The sequence below is a fragment of the Acytostelium subglobosum genome, assembly GCF_000787575.1.
Source record: "Acytostelium subglobosum LB1 DNA, scaffold: scaffold17, whole genome shotgun sequence".
Classification (NCBI taxonomy): domain Eukaryota; phylum Evosea; class Eumycetozoa; order Acytosteliales; family Acytosteliaceae; genus Acytostelium; species Acytostelium subglobosum.
The window spans coordinates 60,524-80,880 of NW_012236516.1; the positions used below are offsets into that span (position 1 = coordinate 60,524).

Here is a 20,357-nt window from a genome sequence, read left to right on the forward strand (position 1 = left end):
TGTATCTTCCGCAGTCGAGGAGGGAGTGTCCCAGGTGCAATCACTTTTGCCGGACGAGACCTAGATCCCATATATAGCTCTGTCAGACTGTCGGGCAGATCAGCAAACGATCCATTGAGGTCGCCAATCATACATAGTCTGGTGACTGTCCTTGGGATGTGGCTGAAGTCTATTCTGTCGATGACCCAGGCCATGTTTGTATCTTTCTTCATTTCAATATCTATATTCATGCTGGTCAGAGGCACATTGCGCATTGCCAATGTACAGTTGTACTTTGTGATTAGATGCATTTGGACTGATCGATCATACATCTCGTTCAAGAAGTCTTTGTTCGTGACCCTGAATGATTCATCATAACGTCGATCAATCTCGACGAATGTTATCTCCTTGATGTTGATCGTCACACTAAATATCTCCTCTGTCCATCTGTATGATGTGATGTCTTTGTCATTCATTCATTCAATCATTCAATCATTAGTAATAGAGTGAGTGAATGTATGTTAGTTTACACGATAAGTGTACCTGTGAACATGAGTCATAATACATACCGACTTCACTCCTATTAAGATTCGGTGAGATACAAACTGATGACTTTTGAATGCTATCATATTGTTGATGTATTATATCATAGTATGATCGCAAACTGATGTCTGTCCCGTTGTTATACTTCCACCTCCCCAATGTAATCTTATGGAACTTGTTGATTTGAAGAGGTATGTTATTGAATCGTAGATATTGATGTCTACACTCAAACAATCGTCTACACACCAACGTCACAATCAAACGATCAACATCAAATGGCAAGTAATAAACTATATGTCGTAACAATGTTAAATGAATAGTATCCAACATCACCTATCTCTATCTCTATCTCTATCTCTATCTGTATGTATTGTTTGAATGAATAACATGAAGTCAAAGGAGGAATGAAGAAAATATGAGTTTGACACTCACGATGAATGTTCATTTTAATTTATGGGTTGGCGATTAGATGAACCTTGATCATGGACATGATTGTGTCAGCGGAGATGAATCCATAGTCATTGGGAGCCTCGAGTATGGTATTGCCAGGTTGAGTGATGAAGAGTGTATGGGTGATTCGGTGCAGATGATGATTGAATGCGCCTCTGGGGTGTTCAAAGAACAGACTGATCTCAACCAATGATGTTGCCGCCAGTATCTCCTCTAAACGATCAATGGTACTGTTGTCAAGTGTGTCCATTTCCATTTGGAGACACAACGATCTGAGCGAAGGAGGCAGTTGGTAAAGGTGTGGCACTTGCATAACCATTGTGATTGTGAGTGATGTCAATGTTGAAGGGAAGCGTCCAGCATCCATCAAATCAGTTTGACAGTCTCGCATTGCGAGTGAATGAAGTGATGGCGGCAACTGGATGCTGTTGGTGATTGGGAACATTGAGCCAACGACATATAGCTTCTTGAGGCCTTGCGGAATGGCAGAGACTGGGCCATTTGGATCAATGGTCAGAGCTTCCAATGAGGCCGGCAATGATGAGAAGTCAATTGGATCAGTCCATTGTTCAGGCACGGAAAGATTGAGTTTGATGAGGCTTGGGAATGCAGAGGACGTGATCGTATCCCAATAACAACGACTATTTTGAACTTTTAGATGTGTGAGGGCATTGAAGATCACTCCAGATGTGAACTTGGCATTTCCTTTGTGATGGAATGATACCAAGTGTTTGTTTCCGATTGGATACCTATACCGATCACCAAGACTTAACTTGGTGACACTGGTTGGAAGGTTGTCGAGAGGCTGATTAAAGTATTTACCAAACTGTACACATTCGAGTGTTGGTGGAAATGTGTTTGCGGCGATCGGTTGATCGAATGCATTGCTAACGACCAGCTTCTTCAATCGAGGTGGCAGGGTCCCAGGCTTGATCATCATATTCCATCCAGCACAGCCTATGACCAGACATGTCAGACTGTCCGGAAGCCCATTGAGCGATTCGTAAATGCCTCGTCTTAGGACCAATTTGGTCAGTGTCCTTGGAAGTATGCTAAACTCTGATAAGCCTGAACCAATCTCCATCTTGGTCAATGGAACATTATACATTGAGTATGAAACAAACTTTGAAGCGGAGAAGTACATTGACACTGAACGAGCATACATCTCATTCATAAAGTCCTTGATATTCTCCCAGAACACTGCATCATCAAACAAATGTTCATAAGCCTCTATGATCGATATCTTCTTGAGGTTGTTGTACTCATTGTTCATCATCATGATTGATATTAGATTATCTGCCCATCTATCTTTTGTCAAGTCTATGTGTGCATGGCATGGCAATTTAGTGTCTGATTGATATTGATAGGCAACATGACATGTACTTACCGACATCACTAAGAGGATGATTAGGTGTTATCAACATTGTCTGTTTCTTAATATAATTATATTGTTTATATAATATATTATAATATGATAGCATGTTGATGTTGGTTTCATTGTACTTCCACTTTGTGTATCTTGATATACTATCATCATTGAATAATAGATATAGATGTCTATATTCAAACAGACGTTTACATAACAATGTAACAATCAATCGATCAACATCACGTGGTAAGTACTTAACTACATGTTGTAACAATGTGAATTGAAGCGTATCCAACATCTCATCATCTATCTGTTTATGTATGTATATGTATATGTATGTTCATTTTGAATGAATGGTCAAGAGGCACATGACTTCGCTTCCCCAACCCATTCGCATCCAGACCACGCCATCTTTTGATCTTTGATTTATGGGACAAGTTCCAATGTCCATCATGGACATGAGATATTAGCCCCGTTTGGAACTAACAAGGTAGCAAATACCCAAGCAAGCCTTGCCATCATTATTTATATGTTATATTACAGCTTTGTCGAACGAAAAGTAGACCCGATCAATGCCAATTTATAAATTTGATGGGACCAGATATTTATTTTGGCCCTCGGTCGCCTCTACACCCATCAAACATGATGTAGTGTGATGATCATCAGTGTCAATCATTCATACATACAATTATACAATCATACAATCATACATACATACATATATTTAAATTACAAATACAACAATGAGAAGTTTATCCGTACTATTCTGCTTGGTTCTGCTGATCGGATCTGTGATGTCACAGGATCTGTTGGTCCACGTCGATGACCCAACTGAAGCCGACGAGGCAGCAGCCAACATCATCAACTATTTCATCCAAGCACCAAATGCTAATGTAGCTGCCGTCTTTAATGGCGTCGGTCCAATCATCTTCTCCACACCAGGCAACTCTTTGCTCAAGGAGTACGAGGAGATCTACCGTCAGTACCCCAACCAATTCCAGGTGCTTCTTTGCAACAACTCGATCCACGGCCTCAACATCCCCGCCTCAGCCTTCCCATCCTTCACCACCATTGTTCCAGCTGCCGTCGCATCGATTGCTGAGCTCCAACAGAAGGGATACGGCTACATCAAGCCATAAGCTCGCTCTCTCTCTACACCAGGGCCTAGCACCTATTCATCAAACAGGTATATGGACCCGATTGTTGGCACCAAACAACTTTGGTGTTTATAATAAATGTCACTCACTATTCCTGTGAATCTGGAATCAGACCTTGGTACTGTGTCCTGGAATGGGTCCTTGTGATTGATTGATCACTTGGCCAACCTCCTCATTCTTCAATTCTGTATTCATCGCGGTGTATCCTGCCGGTTCTCATTCATCCATATATATATACATAATAATAATACTTATTTGTATTACGTCGAAACTAAAGATTGATCAGTTATCTCAAAAGACAGATGTCGACTTCACACTCACCCACCCAATGACATTGCTCAAATAAAGGATGGCCTGGAAGTTGGGTCATCACTCACATGATATTTTCAAAGAATGTGTGGGATTTATGATCAACCAATCAATCAATCAAACAATCAAAGACTACATGATCATATAATAATAACTACCAACACAGCTCAACCAAATCATTACATTACAATAAAATTATAACAACAACAACAGATAAACAGATAAAAAATGGCCTTGTACTTGATGACCACTGAAGCTACCAACGCTATCACTGCCTTGGATAAGAAGCAACTCAACATGGTGATCATGTCTGTGAACGAGAAGAGCGCTGGAATTGAGTTGCTCAAGACAGAGAAGAAGGCATCACTTGATGAGCTGCTCGCCGAGCTGCCAGAGAACGAGTGCAGATTCATCATTTACAGCTGGGAGCACATGAGAAAGGATGTCAAGACCGTCAAGGACTTCTTCTTCAGATGGTATGTTGTCACTCACATGTTGCAACACTCTTTGGCCACAGACTAACTCGCCTTCCTCATCATGATTCAGGACTCCAAATGGAGCACCAGAGCAACAGAAGCTTAGATATAAGGAGGCCGAGAGCTCCCTGCAGTACAAGCTCAGCAGCAAGTTCAACCGTGTTGCCAGAAGCAAGGCTGACTTCTCCGACGAGGAGTTGAGAAAGATCGGTGCCTGGTAATCTCTCTCTGTGGTGGTGGTATCAACTCTGTTGTGTGTCGGACGGATGGTGTTGTTGAGATTGGTCCAACAACAGTTGCCTGGCAATGACACTATCATGGTGTTGAACGATACACAACATTATTTATTAATCATTCAATCAATAAATCAATACCAAAACTTGTAATCTTCGGTGGAGAGCGTCATTGATTGTCAATGTGGATGGATTGTTTGGCTATCCAGGGATAGCGTAGCATCGATGATCTTCATCCTCCACATGGCTGACAGTTGGACAGTTCGTGAGAACAAGTTATGAACACGACCATGGCCATTCTAGCGATTAAGGGGATGATTATCCACTCAATGGTTTGGGATTCTTGATCAAAGACATTATTGAATGGATATCAATGAAGCCACATGATGTATGTCGAGGATGTTGGTCGGTAACAAGGTTGAAGAAGAGATAGTCATTGATGCGACGGAATTGGTGTTTTTGAAAGTTCATCACTAAACCTAAATCAATCAATGATGTGCACGTTGACAGTACATTCATCATCCAATCATGATCAATGTCATTGTATCTCAAGTGATTGTAAAGACTTAGAGATCTGAGTGAGGCCATTGGTAGCTGACCGAGTTGCTTTGGCCAATGTTCAAAATTTGTCATTGTTAGCGATGTGAGTGATGATGGGAACTGATCAGACTCGAATGTATGCTGATAGTTTCTTATAGTGAGTGATACAAGTGCTGGTGGTAACTTGGTCCTATCCAAACTGAACGACGCACATGTATCGTTCAAACATAGAGTGTGAAGTGATTGAGGGAATTCTGAGATTGGTCCAACTGCATCCATCTCCAGGTCTCGCAGACTGGATGGGAGTGACGAGAGGTCCAATGCAGGACTGTTCCAGTCATCCGCGTCCCAAGCAGCTAGAACAAGTGATCTTAGATTGGGGAATGTGGATGTGATGGACCGCCACTTCCTGAATGTTGTACTTAGGCGTGTGAGTGCGTGGAACACCAGTCCAGGAGTGAACGGTGATTGACTGTCATGCTTCAGACAAGTCCAATGTGCTGCGCCAACATTGTGTTTGTATCTCTCATTCATCACACCAACATTGGTGACGCTTGCTGGTAGGCTATCAATTCCGAGTGGTCGATTGAAGCTTCCTCCAAAGGTGATGCGCTCCAATGTTGCGGGGAACATGCGAGATTCTATCGGGCGATTGAAACCATCACCTAGGTTGAGCTTCTTCAATCGAGGTGGTAGTGTGCCAATCGTAATCATGTTATTCCAATTATCCGAAATGATTGTGAGTGATGTCAGACTGCTGGGAAGATCCTCTAGAGGGTGGTCAAAGTCACCAGTAATTGCCAGACTAGTCAGTGTACTCGGTAGGAAGCTGACATTGGTGGTAGACTCCACGCGCATGCTTGTCAATGGTATGTGACTCATTGAGTAGTTAAGGGTATGTCCAAACACGAACTTTAACTTGACCGATCGATCATACATCTCTTTCATAAAGTCAGTGATTCCTTCCCAGTATGACTCATTAAACGTCTCATCATCATCATCTTCATCATCTTGTTTGAATACTATTCCTCTGACATTGTTCATACCTAGTACCTCTTTAGTCCATTGATTATCATCTATTGCTAGAGATGTATGTTCACATGTTAATAATCAATCATTCATTCAATCAATCAATCATTCAATCATTCGATCTGTCATACAATAATCTGAATATTCATCAAATCCTATTGTTATGGTAGTTGTCTTGTTGTTGATTACAAGATGTTGTATGATGTCACGGTATGATCGTAGTTTGATCAAGTCATCTTGATACTTGAAATGACTATATATCTTATCCGTTTTGAATTGTAGATACTTGTGTCTATTTTCAAACAATCGTTTACACACTAATGATAACATCAAACAATCTACATCACTGTCAATGAATGATAATATATGTTGTAATAATGTGAACTGAAGTGTATCCATATCTCTATCTCTATCTCTATCTGTATTATTACATGATTGAGTGTGAATATGATTGAATGAATGACGTGAACTTGAAAGACACGCCAACAAGGCCTGTGTGAAAGTTTGAAATGTTAATTTATGGGACGGAATGGTTCCAGAGGGGTCTACTTGATCATGGAAATGATCATTTGGAGGCTGATGAATCCACATGTTGGTAGATTATCATAAAGTGAGCCTTGACATCTGAGGAAGAGTGTGTCTGTGATACGGTATAGTTCCAGATTTAGTGACATGTAATTTAGATGAATGTGAGTCAGTGTGATCATGTCCAAGTACAACTTCATCCATTGATTCAATATATCGATATTGTTATACATATTTCTAATCTTTAGCGTAAGTGATCGTAATGATGTTGGCAGTTGATTTGGTAATGGCAACTTTGTAACATTGCACAATGTGAGTGAGGTCAATGTTGTGGGGAAGTCTTTGAGCTCAAACTCATGATGATAAGAGTTCAGTGTGAGTGATACCAGTGATGGAGGCAGCAAGCCTGGAAACAGTATAAAGTCTTCATTATAGCCATTGATTACCAATGTCTTCACTCCTCGAGGTAATGCCGAGTAGTATCCATTCGGCCAGATTGTCAGATCGCGAAGTGATGAAGGGAGAGCGATGAGATCGAGCGGAATGTATAAACTAAAGCCGACCAGAGATAGTATATGAAACTTTTGGAGTGATGGGAAGGTGGATGATGTGACGGGTGACGACTCGACGAAGGGTGCACAAAGGTTGGTGAGCGACTGGCACACCAACACCGGAGAGAGCTCCAAAACGGATTCAAAGCGAAGTCTCGACCAATGTTGCGCGCAGAGACCAAGAGGGTGGACGTAAAGCTCGTGCAAACGCACTCTAGTGATGGTCGCGGGGCAGTTGCTGAGGGTGAGAGGTTGATTGAATGCACCGCCAAAGTTGACACGCTTGAGTGAAGGTGGGAAGGTCCCTTCGGCTATGGGTTGATTGAATCGATCGTTAAACTTGAGGCGCTTCAATCGTGGGGGCAATGACCCTGGTACAATTGGTTGGTTCCAATCATTCGCCCAAATGGTGAGTGATGTCAGGCTGTCGGGTAGACTGCCAAGTGTTACAAACTCGCCATTGATCACCAGCTTGGTGAGTGTCCGCGGGTAGTAGCTTGGGTCGGGCAACTCATCTTTAGGACTTGTGTTTATCATCATTGTTGTCAATGGCACACTACTCATTGAGAATGATAACAAGTGTTCTGTTGTCATTTCAAACTCCATCTCCACTGATCGATCATACATCACTGTCATAAAGTCCATCATCCTATTCCAAAATGCTGCATCAAACAATTGACCATTGTCCTCTTCTTCGAATGTTATAACTCTAATGTTATTCCTATTCAGCATCATATGTATCCATGCTTCAATTGTGAATTGATCACCATCATACACTGTATGAGAGTGAGTGCAAGTGTGAGTGTGAGTGTGAGTGGAATGATGCCAGTGCGACTGATYCGATCAAACATACTTAAGATATCATTTGATAATAGTTTGAATGTTGAGATATAGTTGATCTTTGAGTTGTTTAGTTGATTGATGATGATGTCGTGATATGATTCTAGATTGATTCTATCATCATTGTAAGCTCGATATCTTGATCTGTTTTTAATGTTGAAACTTAGATAACTATGTCTAGAATCAAACAATCGTCTACACACCAATGACATCATAATACGATCAGCATCATGAGGTAGGTATGACACGATATGTTTCAACAATGTATACTGTAGTGTATCCATCCCATCACTCTTATTATTTATATAAATATTAGTAATATTTGTTTGGTCAACTGATCTTCTTTTTTATGATTGGGGTTTGATCACAACCGTGTTCAACCAGATAATATTAATATGAGCAACTTTTGTCAAAATAAGGGAGATTGGTTCGGTGTGAAATAATTAATATTCATTCAAGGATATATATTCTACTTAATTCTCATGACAACTTAAAGGGTTATACTGATTGCCTTTTAAGTTTGCCCCCAAACTACTTGAGATTGGTGTCTGAGTTGCTTTCCAAGGTCCAAAAGACCCCAAGTATTGATTGAATGTCATTTGTTTCTCTATTCTTATCGCTTATTACTGTTCCTCCATCAATGAACTTACAAACAAACGATATTGATACTACCCCAGAAAGCTCATCAAACATAGACAACACATCAGTCTATCTTTCAGATCAACCACCAAGTACCTATAAATACAGCCTATCAAGAGTTCATTCATAAAACCATCAATAATCTAAGAAACTTTATTACAAATATTACAACAAATAGAATGTCTGAACTTCGTAAAGGTAAGCACAATTACTATCTCTCTTTTCAATCAATATTAATGATAACCTATACTAATATAATACATTTACCTAGATATCATTAAGGTTTTTACCTCTGAGGTCTTCCGATTCATAATAAGGAATTGACTCCCCTTGAACCTCAATGATCCACAACTTTATAAGTTGGTCGATGATCATATAATGTGGCCCAGAGTGGTCTACATCCGGTCCTGGAACCTTGAAGGTGTGATGTCCAGGATCAATCAAGATGTCCCAGTCCGATGTAGACCGGACAGGCTTGTGAAGACCATCCACACTATTTTGGGTATCTTGGGATGTGTAAGAGTCTTTGATCACACCGATCAATATTGGTCTTTCTCCAACCATAGGAGTATCGAATGCATGTCATTGGCTCCCCTTATCCAGACTTATCCCTGGGCAGGACGTATTGCGGGCCAACCCCACATGATCATTGGAATCAAGATTAGAGGCAACCACCCCTACGAGACCAGCGAGTTTAACCTCCCCATTCCACATTGATTGATATAAACAACCAATGACCTTTGTTTGATTGGAACCTAGGTTCCAATCCTCCTTTGATCACATATAGTGAGTGCGTGATTGGAATGTGTTTGATTGGTTCCCAACCCATCGGTCCAATATTTTTTATTTATGGAATAGTGCCATGATCGAGTCAATGTCAATGAATGCACATTCAGTTACACGGTTGAGAATGGACTGGTCATACTTGAGAAAGAGTGTGTCACTGATTCGATAGAGCTCAATTTTGAACTCCCTCCAGCCCTCAACATTGATGCAGAACAATGATGTTGTGGCCAACACCTGTGCCATATGTTCATCAGTCAAACTCCTTTGGAATCTGATGGTCAATGTATGAATGGACTGTGGAATTGTGCTTGGATCAAGCTCGCTCTCACAACTGATCGTCGTAAGTAATGTAATTGTTGATGGAAGCATTGAGGCTTCGATTGGATGTCGATAGCTTTTGAGTGACAGTGATCGAAGTGATCGAGGCAAAGTCGTGTTGGTCAATCTGAAGCCAGACCCGCAACGGAGTTTCAATTTATCGAGTCCTTGAGGGAATGATTTGATTGGTCGCGCGACATGCGTATGTAGTGCGGTCAGTGTGTGAGGAAGTGTCGAGTAGTCCATCTCAAGGTAATTCCAAATATGGTAATCAAGTGATCTGAGTGCTGGGAATGTGGATGAGATCAGAACATCAGCACTCACTTGTGTTTCCAATTGCGTGAGGTTGGGAAAGACCATGCCAGGAGCAAATGTAGCATCACTTTGCATCAGAAGTTTGACACATGCGCGATGACTGAATGGATGGCTGTATCTTACATTGATCAGAGTGACATCGGTGACCGAATCAGGAAGGTTGGTGCTGGTGAGTGGCTCATCGAAGTATGGACCAAAGTGTACACTCTCCAGGGTTGGAGGGAATGTTCCATCGGCAATTGGTTGATAGAATGCTCTGCCAAAGATTAGTCTCTTGAGGCGAGGCGGGAGTGTTCCTGGTGCAATGGGCACATTCACATTAAACATTAATGATGTTAGAGTGTCTGGCAGAGCACCAGGTGTTGAGAAGGTTTCGCCAACAATTGATAGTTCAGTCAATGTGCTTGGGAGCATATTGAAGTTGGGCATCTGATCATCTGGGCCCAGTTGTATCTCCAATGATGTCAATGGGATATGACTCAATGAGAATGTGAGATTGCGCCATGTCCCAATTACATTGCGTGACATAATGAATGACAAATTGACTGATCGAGCTGACATCTCGGCCATAAAGTAGTTGACATTGGCGTTGTTCCAGAATGTTGCATCGAATGGATACTCATCAGACTCTATAAACTTTATGTGTCCAACGTTGTTCTCTCTAAATAGTCTGTGACTCATCCATTTAGCACTTTTGCCATCTTAGTTTGTTTGTTTGTTACTATGGCCGCTCAGATCACATCACTTTACATCACTTCATATCACATCACATGACTTACCTATACATGCAATGGCATTAGTCTTGCTTTTGGGAGTCACAGCATTGACCTCCACAAACATCTTTCCAGTGTTGTTGAATTGATACCTGATGATATCACGATATGATTGAAGTCTGACATCTTGATCGTTGTACAAATATGCTCTGTGAGTCAATTGGTGACTGTGATTGACCTCGTTCAAGCGAAGATATTGGTGCCGACATTCAAACAGACGTCTACAAACCAATGTCAACATCAAACGATCAGCATCACGATCAATGAATGACAATATATGTTGTATCAATCTGAATTGAAGTGTATCCATCGTTATCTCCAATCATTGATTGATTGATTGATTTGAGGTAGTTGAGTGAGTGGGAATTGGAATGATTCCAGTGAATGATTGATTGGGTGAGGGATTGAATGGTTCCTAACTGAATGATGTCATTGTATCTGTATAATGTTTATTTGATTGATTTATTGATTATGTGGGAAGTCCCATTCATCGATCAATCCACACGATCATTTTTAAGTTGGCGCAACTTTTGATTTATGGTACATTGCCATTATGGAGTCTATGCCGATGAATGAGCATTCAGTGACCTGACTGAGAATGGACCTGTCATACTTGAGGAAGAGTGTGTCACTGATTCGACAGAGCTCAATGGCGAACACACGTCCAATCGATCGTATATTAATCTTGATGTGGAACAATGATGTCGATGCCAACATCTGCTCCAGATGTTGATCACCATTCTCATGGTTGTGAATGATGCTCACCATTTGTATTGAAGGAGGTAGTTGGTTTGGATGAAGAGGATGTGTCCATTTGATGGCATTGAGTGATGTTAGAGATGGTGGAAACAAAGCGGCCTCAATGGGATGGTGATAGCTCCTTAGTGTCAGTGTTCGAAGTGATTGAGGCAATGTCGTGTTGGTCATTCGGAAGCCAGACTCACATCGAATATCCAATGTATGGAGACCTTGAGTGAAAGATACGATTGGTCGCGTCTCATGGGTCGTCAGCTCAGTCAGTGTGTGAGGAAGTGTCGAGTAGTCCACCAGGTAGTGGCACCATCCAGAGTAATCAAGTGTTCTGAGTGATGGGAATGAGGATGCGATCAGAACAGCAGGATCCACCTTTGTCCGCAAGTGTGTGAGGCTGGGGAACACCAAGCCATGAGCAAACTTTGAAGTCCCGCCCATATCAAGACGGACACACGTACGATGACTGAATGGATGGCTGTATCTAAAAAAAGAGATATCGGTGACCGATTCGGGAAGGTTGTTGCTGTTGAGTGGTTTGTCGAATGAATAACCAAACTGGACATATTCAAGTGTTCTTGGGAATGTTTTATCGGCTATCAGTTGATTGAATGTTCTGCCACAGTATAATCTCTTGAGACGGGGTGGGAGTGCCCCTGGTGCAATTGGCTGGTCCCATGCTCTCGATTGAATCCTTAGTGTTGTCAGACTGTCTGGGAGATCACAGAGCATTGTATTGAACTCTCCACCAATTGATAGCTCAGTCAATGTGCGTGGGAACATGTTGGCATTGGGCAACCGATCATCAGGGCCAGGTTGAATAACCATCACCGTCAATGGCACATGACTCAATGAGAACGTGAGTTGGCGCCCCATGTGGAACATTAACTCGACTGATCGAGCAAACATCTCAGCAATAAAGTCCATGTTGTTATTCCAGAATGTTGAATCCAACGTATTCTTTACATCTGACTCTACGAATACAATGCGACCAATTCTATTCGCTCTCAACAGTTCGTGTTTCGTCCAGTTGTCACTTCTTAGATCTATTATTATTTGATGTTTATCCATTCATTCATTCATTCATTCATTCCAAGTCTGTTTAATATGATGTAATGTGATGTGATGTTGTCCAACACACCATCACTTACTTACCCAAAGACATCATGTTTGTCACACTAGTCGCTGTGTAGGCATATACAGTTGACATTCCATTGTTGTTGATTTGATTGCGGATGATATCACGATATGATTGTAGTTTGACATCTTGATCATTGTAGGAACGAGCTATGGATTTGATTGATTTGAAGCAAAGGTATTTATGTCTACATTCAAACAGATGTCTACACACCAATGTCACCATCAAACGATCAGCATCACGATCAATGAATGACACAATACGTTGTAACAATGTGAATTGAAGTCTATCCAACATGTTATCTATCTGTATCTTATCTCTTTATCTGTTTCTAATTTGAATGAGTTTGGAACACACACAGTTCCAAAGTTAACATGTTTCTGGAAGTGAGCAAAACAGTTAATTTATGGGACAAGACAGACTCACTCAATCAATCAACAATCAACATATCGATGATGGACAGACGACTCTGTCCGCACTATGATTAGTTTGATCGATAGATACATTCAAATCGATTGTAAATGTATTTATGTATATGTAATGATGTGGTCGCGTCACCATCCATTGATCCAAGAGCGTGAGTGGCTATGGATCAGAGGCAGATACTGGACGACACACGTGTCGAGGGGGTGCGTTTAGGCAGTCCAGATGGTCAAGATGGTGAAACCAACGTTGGTGACGGTGAGTGGGAATGCTCCAAAGTCTCTCTCGTAGGTGACGGTGGACATTGGTGAGATATCGTCCTCCTCCTCTGGGGAGAGACCAGCCTGCATTCTCAGTCTACCCTCGGTGGTGTTTCCGTTCTTAACTCCGACGGTGGTCATTCTTGGCCAGACCCAGGTGTTGATTCCAGACTTGGACTCGCCCTAAAGTAATGAAGTAAGATTGATTGATTGAGTATGAGTGAGTGATTGATCTTATGATTGATTGATTGAGTGATGGAGTGATGGACACTTACTGGCTCCAAGGTCCATGGACCCTCAGCAGCGATGGAAGCAACGAGGAAAGCAGCGATGACAAAAGCAGCAAGGATGATAGTTGAGGCCTTCATTGTATTATTATATGTGTATAAATGATTATTTGATTGATTGATTAAATGATGTAGATTGAGGGTAAGGACCTTGCATTTTATAAAGTTGTTGTACACCTTGTTTTGGATGGATGGATCATCGTTTGCAGCAGTAGACCTTTCTGCAGTACAAAACAATCGCAAACGTACCCATAGTAGGGGCCGCGGATATTTCAATTCCGAATGTGTTACTGTCTCTCAGTGTCAGTAGCCCGGAAGGTGTGTGACTTGGTGATGGTGATGGGTGATGGCGTGTGACGGGAAGACACCCCCCACATTTCACTCACACTCCATCACATCGGCATTTTGATCATTTTCAATTGCCGAAGTGATCCCCATCAATCACACACAGTAATAAGTATCTGAAATTGCACGTTGAGAGGTGCTGAAGTAGATATAACAAAAGTTATTTGTAATAATTATATAATTGTTGGGTGATCGTTATCGTCAAGATCAATCAAGTTTGATCTCTCCAAGGAGAAGTCTACACCTCCGAGTTTGGACTCAATGAGGTACGCGTCAACAACCTTCGTCCTTACTAGTCTGCTCGGTAGTGGTAGGTAAGTATTGGCAATGAACATGTTGGAGTTGGTCTTTGCCAATTCGACTTCAAACACTCAATGAATGAAGACCCGAATATCCTCGGAGGAAGATACTTCAAGACTCACGAGTCTGAGCCCTGCCTTGCCTGCCCACTACTTAGTCTTGTGCATATTACTATGTTAGGTGGCTAATGATGTGTTGTGTAGTGGTATGAAGTGCAGACTACTACTACAACTGCCCATTAAATGTATGATTAACTTAACGTGCTGCCATGAGTCATAAGATAAATCTTGTTCATCCCCGCGATCAAACGAGGAGACATTTCCAAATACTACTCCAATGACATCCCGAGCTGTAGAGTGTCGCCTACACTCTTTAAAAGAATGAATGAATGATGAATGGACCATTCACCAGGTAAGTCCTACAGCCACAGCCTGGTGGTTATATTATTGTAATGATCAATAATATTATCTGTATATGTGTGTGGTGGAATGATTCCAACAACTATTCAAAGTATCTTCAATCACTCAATGCTTTGCAACTTTGTACTTTGATAGGATGGCATTGGTGTCGATGAATCCAAAGTTTGGTAGGTGAACAGAGTAGTTGAGGAAGAGTGATTGGTTGATGCGACGTAGTTCTAACAAGCCACCGTGATTCCTTCCATGTAGATTGATGTCAATCAATGTTGTACAGGCCAGGATGTCAGCTAGATGATCAGGTGGCTCAGCTCGATACTGCTCCAACCTTCTCAAGGATGTTGGCAGTACTCCTGGATGTGGACAATGTCGACAAAGTGTGAGACAGAGCGAGACCAAGTTGGATGGGATGTCACCAGACATCAAAGCATGTGCATACTGATGCATTGACAATGATCTGAGTGATTGTGGCAATGTGGATGAGCTTGTGATCCTAAACTCCTCAGTGCAGGACATCATCAACGTGTCGAGCTCGCTTGGAAGTCCAGTGATTGGTCCGCAGGCCGATATCTCAAGATGGCGGAGTGTCGACGGCAATGTGGAGAGGTCAAGAGGGCCGCGCCAACAATCTTCATCAATCCTGCCAAGTTTGAGTGTCGTGAGCTTAGGGAACGCTGCCGAATGGATGCGCGACAGTTCCTTGATGCCCACGCTCTCACACTCGAGTGATGTGAGTGAGGGACAGACGAGGTCTGGCACTGAGGGTCCGCGCTTGTAGATCAGGCTCAATAGAGGCGCGTGATTGATCTGTTGTTCATACCCATGTGGCAACGATAGTTTGGTAACGCTCGCCGGAAGGTTGATGAGTGGATGACGGACTCCCATGCCAAGCGTGATGGACTCCAACTGTGGCGGGAGGTTATTGCTGCTAATCGGACCGGTAAAGTTGTCTGAGAATGATATCTCTTTGAGATTGACGGGCAAGGTATTTGATGAGGGTAAGCTTTTGCTCCAACCTTTGATAGTTTGGCATGAGGGCAGGTCCATGACCCCAGCGTCAAAGAGGTCCATAACCACGATACCCTTGAGGTCTAGACGTTTGAGTGTTCGTGGCAATCTAGCAAACCATACGCGTTCCGCGCCATATTCATGAGCACCCTTGAGCTCCAACAGTATCGTGGACAGGGGAAGATGTTCCAACTGTGGCGGGGCATCCTCACCACTCTCGGCCAACAACACCATCCACAAGTCTACTGAGCGCGATGACATCTCGGCCATGAACGTCCCAATCTCAGTCCAGAACATCTTGTTGAATGGCACAATCGAGCACTCTCTGAGCGTTATCGAGCCAACATTCTTCATCGCCAACACCTCCTCTTGCCAGTGTTCATCATCTGTCGTTGTTGTCAACGATTGAATGAATGAATGAATGAATGAATGTGTCAGGTTCAATTCATTCATCCATCCATCAATCACACGACATATACATACCGATGTAGTAATATCGATCGAAACGACCGGGTGGTCCGTAGCATCGATGACCAACCATGCATGCATGAACACAGATTGAGTGTGGCTTGCTCTTGCACACCTGATCGTTAATGATGTTAAAGTAAGATCGAGGCTTAACATTGTATTCTTTGTATGTACTGTATAAAGGTAGTGCACCAGTGTTGAATGATAGATATCCATGTCTTTCTACAAACAGTCGACGACAGACCATTGACAACACCATACGATCTACATCGCATGGCATGAACGATACTATATGTTGTAGCAATGTATATTGAAGTGTATCCATTATCACAGTTCGTGTATCTGATTGATTGATTGATTGATTGATTAATGATGAACTTGAAATCAAATCTCGTGCGTGAGTTACCAAGTTTCCGTGTTACCGTCTCGCCACACAGCCACAAAGATACAAACGTTCGCGAACAATCAAGGGTATTTATTACAGCCATTGATTGGATAGGAGAGAGGAGGAGGAGGAGGATGGATGTAGGTATGGTATTGATGGAATAGGGGAGAGGATGATGTTGGATTGAATATTCAAAAATGTACATTGCTTGGCGACAACTACCAGTTGGCAAGCCAAAGTCGCGCGAGGACCTGTCCTACTTAAAGATGGTTTCGACATTCCTGCGATTGTGATTGGGTGACTTGTCCACTGCGTCAAAGCCCTTGTAGGTGTAGCCGATGAAGGCCAGGTCCTTCTCATTGATCGCCTTGCCAAGACGGTTTGATTTCCTGGGGCTCTCATCAACGAGACGCTCTGGCTCGTAGTCGTCAAAGTTGGACGTGTCAGTCGGACTCTTTAGCACCGGTATGAACGGTGCCTTTTGTGTTCGTATCTTATCCCATTGCACGCCCCTAAAGAATGGATGTCTCTTTATCGCATCTGCATTACTCAGTCTGTCCTTCTCGCAAACCAACCTTAATGAAGTGAGGTTGAGGTTAGTGGATGTGCCTTTAGGACAATGTATCCATGTCAACTACATACTTCTTAATCAAGTCTATACAATCGCTGGATGCGCCAGAGTAGTCGGGGAACTGGAGTGTCTCCTTGCAATTCAGAATCTTTAGACATGTCTGTGTAGTGTCCTCCGAGAGGAATGGTGGATGTCCAATGACCATCTCATACAGGATCACACCTAGTGACCACCAATCAACCTCCTTGCCATAGCCAATCTGTAAGAACACCTCTGGTGCTGTGTAGTCTGGCGTGCCAACGGCCGAGTATGCCAGCTCTCTCCTCGTCTTCTTCCACGACGCAATCCTCTCTGTCTGTGTGATCTGGGTCTCGGTGACCAGCTTCATCTTGAGTGTCATGGCATCGCCGACCAGCTTGTTGTAGAACTCTGACGAGTGCATGCGATGGAAGCCCGTGCACAGGCCAAAGTCGGTGAGCTTGACATGGCCATCCTTGTCCAGCAATAGGTTGTCGGGTTTGATATCGCGATGGATGTAGTCGAGCTTGTGCACCGACTCGATGGCCAGCAGCGTCTCGGCGATGTAGAAGCGAGCCTGGTCCTCCGAGAAGATGTCGTACTTGATCAGGTAGGACATCATATCGCCGCCAGGCAGGTACTCCATTATAAGGTAGAGGTAGTTCTCGTCCTGGAACGAGAAGTAAAGACGGACCACCCATTCGTTGTTAGCGTTAACCAGCACGTCGCGCTCGGCACGCACATGCGCCACCTGCTCCTTCTTCAGCATCTCTGACTTGACGAGACGCTTCATGGCGAACAGCTCGCCCGACTCCTTCTTGCGCACCAGACTGACCTCGCCAAAGGCGCCGCGGCCAATCACCTTGATCAGGTCAAAGTCGGAGCGCTTTAGCTTGATGCGCTTCAGACGGTTGTAGTCGGACTCCTTCTTGTCCAGCTCTTTGATCATGTCGTTCTGCTCCTTGGCCGTCAGTTTCATGTTGCCCATCTTCTCCTCGAGGTCCTTGCGGCGCGACAGTCGCTGCTTGGCCGACTTTTGTTGGTTCATATAGTACTGCTCGATGTACATCTTGGCTGCCAGTGACTTGTCCATTGTTGGTCGCGTTGGGTTTGGCTTGCCGTCTAAAGTGTCGTCAGGGCTTTCAATATCCTCTTCGTCGGATGAATCAAAGTCCTCTTTTATAATGGTGTCCTCCATCATCTTGTTGTCCTAGTTCGATGTTGCTGCTCTCTGTACAGAGGTGAGTGATGGTGAGTGAGTGAGTGTGTCACGTGGCGTGGCGACAGGCTGTACTGGGTGGTGTCTAAATATCCCAGGATGACGACCATTCATTCATCATTCAATCCTAGGACCATCCAAGCAACCAACCAACCAACCAGCATCCTCATGTTCAAAGTGATGTTTGCAAACAAGAGTCATACCTCTGAATATGTTATTACGATAACTTTAAGTTCTTCTAGTCACCAATCAATGATTAATTGATTGATTGAATGATTGAGGCAGTTGAGTGAGGTGAGTGAGGTGAGTTGTCTTGAAGTATGATTATCGAATTGTTTGATTGATTGTTTGTTGTAATAATATTGAATGAATGAATGATTAATTATTATAAGGGGTTGTACTACTCTATTACTACTCTCTTTAACAAGCATGCAAGTCTAACCTCGTTATCTTAAACAACTGTTTGGCTTGGCTTAACGAATTTCCCAAGTTTGATTGCAACACACACGCACTAGGTTGATGACGATTTGTTTGATTGATTGATTGATTGAGTTGATTAATTGATTACAACAATGAATGATGAAGTATTATTATTATTATTACTATTATATTAACACTACTACTAATGTGTATCTGTATGAATGTGTGTGGTGAATGTTTTGAAGATGGCCCTTTGCGATGGACAGATAGGATAGATGTTTGATTGATTGATTGGATGGTGGTGGGGTTGGTTTGTGGTTGACACAACACTACTTGACACAAACTTGTTTAAGATATATATTTATGTGTGCTTACTTATATTGGTAAATATATATCTATATTATTCCGAGTTGGTGACCATACCATTCATCGACCCTCATTATATATATCAGGATAGGATGTATTATTTTACAACAATAATAATGTCCATTCCTTTGAAAAACTACTTATTATTTGAAGAGAGGTCTGATGTGTGTGTGTCAAGTACATGGTCGTCAATAAAGATTGAATGGGTCTGACTGACTGACTGACATAGAGTCACACACTTTGGTGTTTTGAGTAATAACAACCAAACACTGTGTTGTTGACATCATGAATGACAATACGACAACATGGTGATCCCAAAGTGTAGTACTGCCGAATCATATTATGTAGCCCTCAATTAACTTATTGATTGAATAATTGATCAAATACCACCACAGAAATATCTGACTTTAGTCGATTGAACTTGGATCAGCTCCAAAGATCAGTTCATCCAAAGATGAACTCAATCAATCAATCTATCTAATTCATTATTTCTTCGACTCAAACAAATAACTTCATATGACCGATTTGTTGGACAGAGGATTATTCTCTGCCCATCCGATCCAATTTTATTTGAAATCAATAGATGTCAGTTAATCTGGTATGCCCACTAGTTTTTTGATCAAAAACAGTGTGGTAATTAGATTTGTTTGGTTGTTAGGGGGGTTTGTGTTGGTGTCACCTGTGATTGCCTGTATGTGAGTGCCTTGATTGATCAAAGCGACACCGATGTTTTGTTGAATGCCCTTCTGACTGAAGACCATTACAATAACTACTATCCTTCATTCATTCAATCATTTCAACATAAATCACAATCAAAACTAAACATATAATCTCGTTGTTAGTTATTTATATATATATATATATCTATTACATATTATTTATATTTTTGATATCTATTAGTAAACAAGACAACTTGGTTGCTGCTGTTGCTGTGTGATTCATATAAAGGTTGGTTGATTGATTTGATTTATTGAGGCAACAACATTACACTTTCATGCGCATACCCAATCACTCATTCATTCACACGACGTCGATTTATGATTGCCAATCACCAACACAACACACTCGCTCACTCAAACACACGCACACACCCTCACACACTCTTGTCTGATCAACGCAACAACTCGATCGGACTCAGTCACACCACACGC

At 42.3% G+C, this 20,357-nt stretch overlaps 10 protein-coding genes across 10 annotated transcripts; 3 read left to right on the top strand and 7 right to left on the bottom strand.

Annotated features, from left to right (window-relative positions):
* Positions 1–976: 976 nt before the first annotated feature.
* SAMD00019534_080390 (hypothetical protein) lies at positions 977–2,251 on the bottom strand (the record flags this gene model as incomplete). The annotated part of the gene is made up of 1 exon (XM_012896499.1): positions 977–2,251. A coding segment is annotated over one exon (1,275 nt), but the record flags the coding sequence as incomplete, so codon positions are not given.
* An 833-nt stretch (positions 2,252–3,084) lies between these two features.
* On the top strand, positions 3,085–3,480 carry SAMD00019534_080400 (hypothetical protein; the record flags this gene model as incomplete). Its single annotated transcript, XM_012896500.1, has 1 exon — positions 3,085–3,480. The coding sequence occupies one exon, from the start codon at positions 3,085–3,087 to the stop codon at positions 3,478–3,480; it is 396 nt and encodes a 131-aa protein (XP_012751954.1).
* A 555-nt stretch (positions 3,481–4,035) lies between these two features.
* On the top strand, positions 4,036–4,504 carry SAMD00019534_080410 (hypothetical protein; the record flags this gene model as incomplete). Its single annotated transcript, XM_012896501.1, has 2 exons — positions 4,036–4,283; positions 4,354–4,504. The coding sequence occupies 2 exons, from the start codon at positions 4,036–4,038 to the stop codon at positions 4,502–4,504; spliced, it is 399 nt and encodes a 132-aa protein (XP_012751955.1).
* Positions 4,505–5,789: 1,285 nt separating this feature from the next.
* On the top strand, positions 5,790–6,031 carry SAMD00019534_080420 (hypothetical protein; the record flags this gene model as incomplete). Its single annotated transcript, XM_012896502.1, has 2 exons — positions 5,790–5,925; positions 6,009–6,031. 2 exons carry the CDS (start codon positions 5,790–5,792, stop codon positions 6,029–6,031), a joined length of 159 nt encoding a protein of 52 aa, XP_012751956.1.
* Positions 6,032–6,630: 599 nt separating this feature from the next.
* SAMD00019534_080430 (hypothetical protein) lies at positions 6,631–7,896 on the bottom strand (the record flags this gene model as incomplete). Its single annotated transcript, XM_012896503.1, has 1 exon — positions 6,631–7,896. One exon carries the CDS (start codon positions 7,894–7,896, stop codon positions 6,631–6,633), a length of 1,266 nt encoding a protein of 421 aa, XP_012751957.1.
* Positions 7,897–9,483: 1,587 nt separating this feature from the next.
* SAMD00019534_080440 (hypothetical protein) lies at positions 9,484–10,899 on the bottom strand (the record flags this gene model as incomplete). The annotated part of the gene is made up of 2 exons (XM_012896504.1): positions 9,484–10,760; positions 10,839–10,899. 2 exons carry the CDS (start codon positions 10,897–10,899, stop codon positions 9,484–9,486), a joined length of 1,338 nt encoding a protein of 445 aa, XP_012751958.1.
* A 446-nt stretch (positions 10,900–11,345) lies between these two features.
* SAMD00019534_080450 (hypothetical protein) lies at positions 11,346–12,792 on the bottom strand (the record flags this gene model as incomplete). Its single annotated transcript, XM_012896505.1, has 2 exons — positions 11,346–12,628; positions 12,738–12,792. The coding sequence occupies 2 exons, from the start codon at positions 12,790–12,792 to the stop codon at positions 11,346–11,348; spliced, it is 1,338 nt and encodes a 445-aa protein (XP_012751959.1).
* Positions 12,793–13,355: 563 nt separating this feature from the next.
* Positions 13,356–13,771, bottom strand: SAMD00019534_080460 (hypothetical protein; the record flags this gene model as incomplete). Its single annotated transcript, XM_012896506.1, has 2 exons — positions 13,356–13,586; positions 13,679–13,771. 2 exons carry the CDS (start codon positions 13,769–13,771, stop codon positions 13,356–13,358), a joined length of 324 nt encoding a protein of 107 aa, XP_012751960.1.
* Positions 13,772–14,859: 1,088 nt separating this feature from the next.
* Positions 14,860–16,300, bottom strand: SAMD00019534_080470 (hypothetical protein; the record flags this gene model as incomplete). Its single annotated transcript, XM_012896507.1, has 2 exons — positions 14,860–16,145; positions 16,243–16,300. 2 exons carry the CDS (start codon positions 16,298–16,300, stop codon positions 14,860–14,862), a joined length of 1,344 nt encoding a protein of 447 aa, XP_012751961.1.
* Positions 16,301–16,868: 568 nt separating this feature from the next.
* On the bottom strand, positions 16,869–18,402 carry SAMD00019534_080480 (hypothetical protein; the record flags this gene model as incomplete). The annotated part of the gene is made up of 2 exons (XM_012896508.1): positions 16,869–17,187; positions 17,255–18,402. The coding sequence occupies 2 exons, from the start codon at positions 18,400–18,402 to the stop codon at positions 16,869–16,871; spliced, it is 1,467 nt and encodes a 488-aa protein (XP_012751962.1).
* Between the last annotated feature and the right edge of the window lie 1,955 nt (positions 18,403–20,357).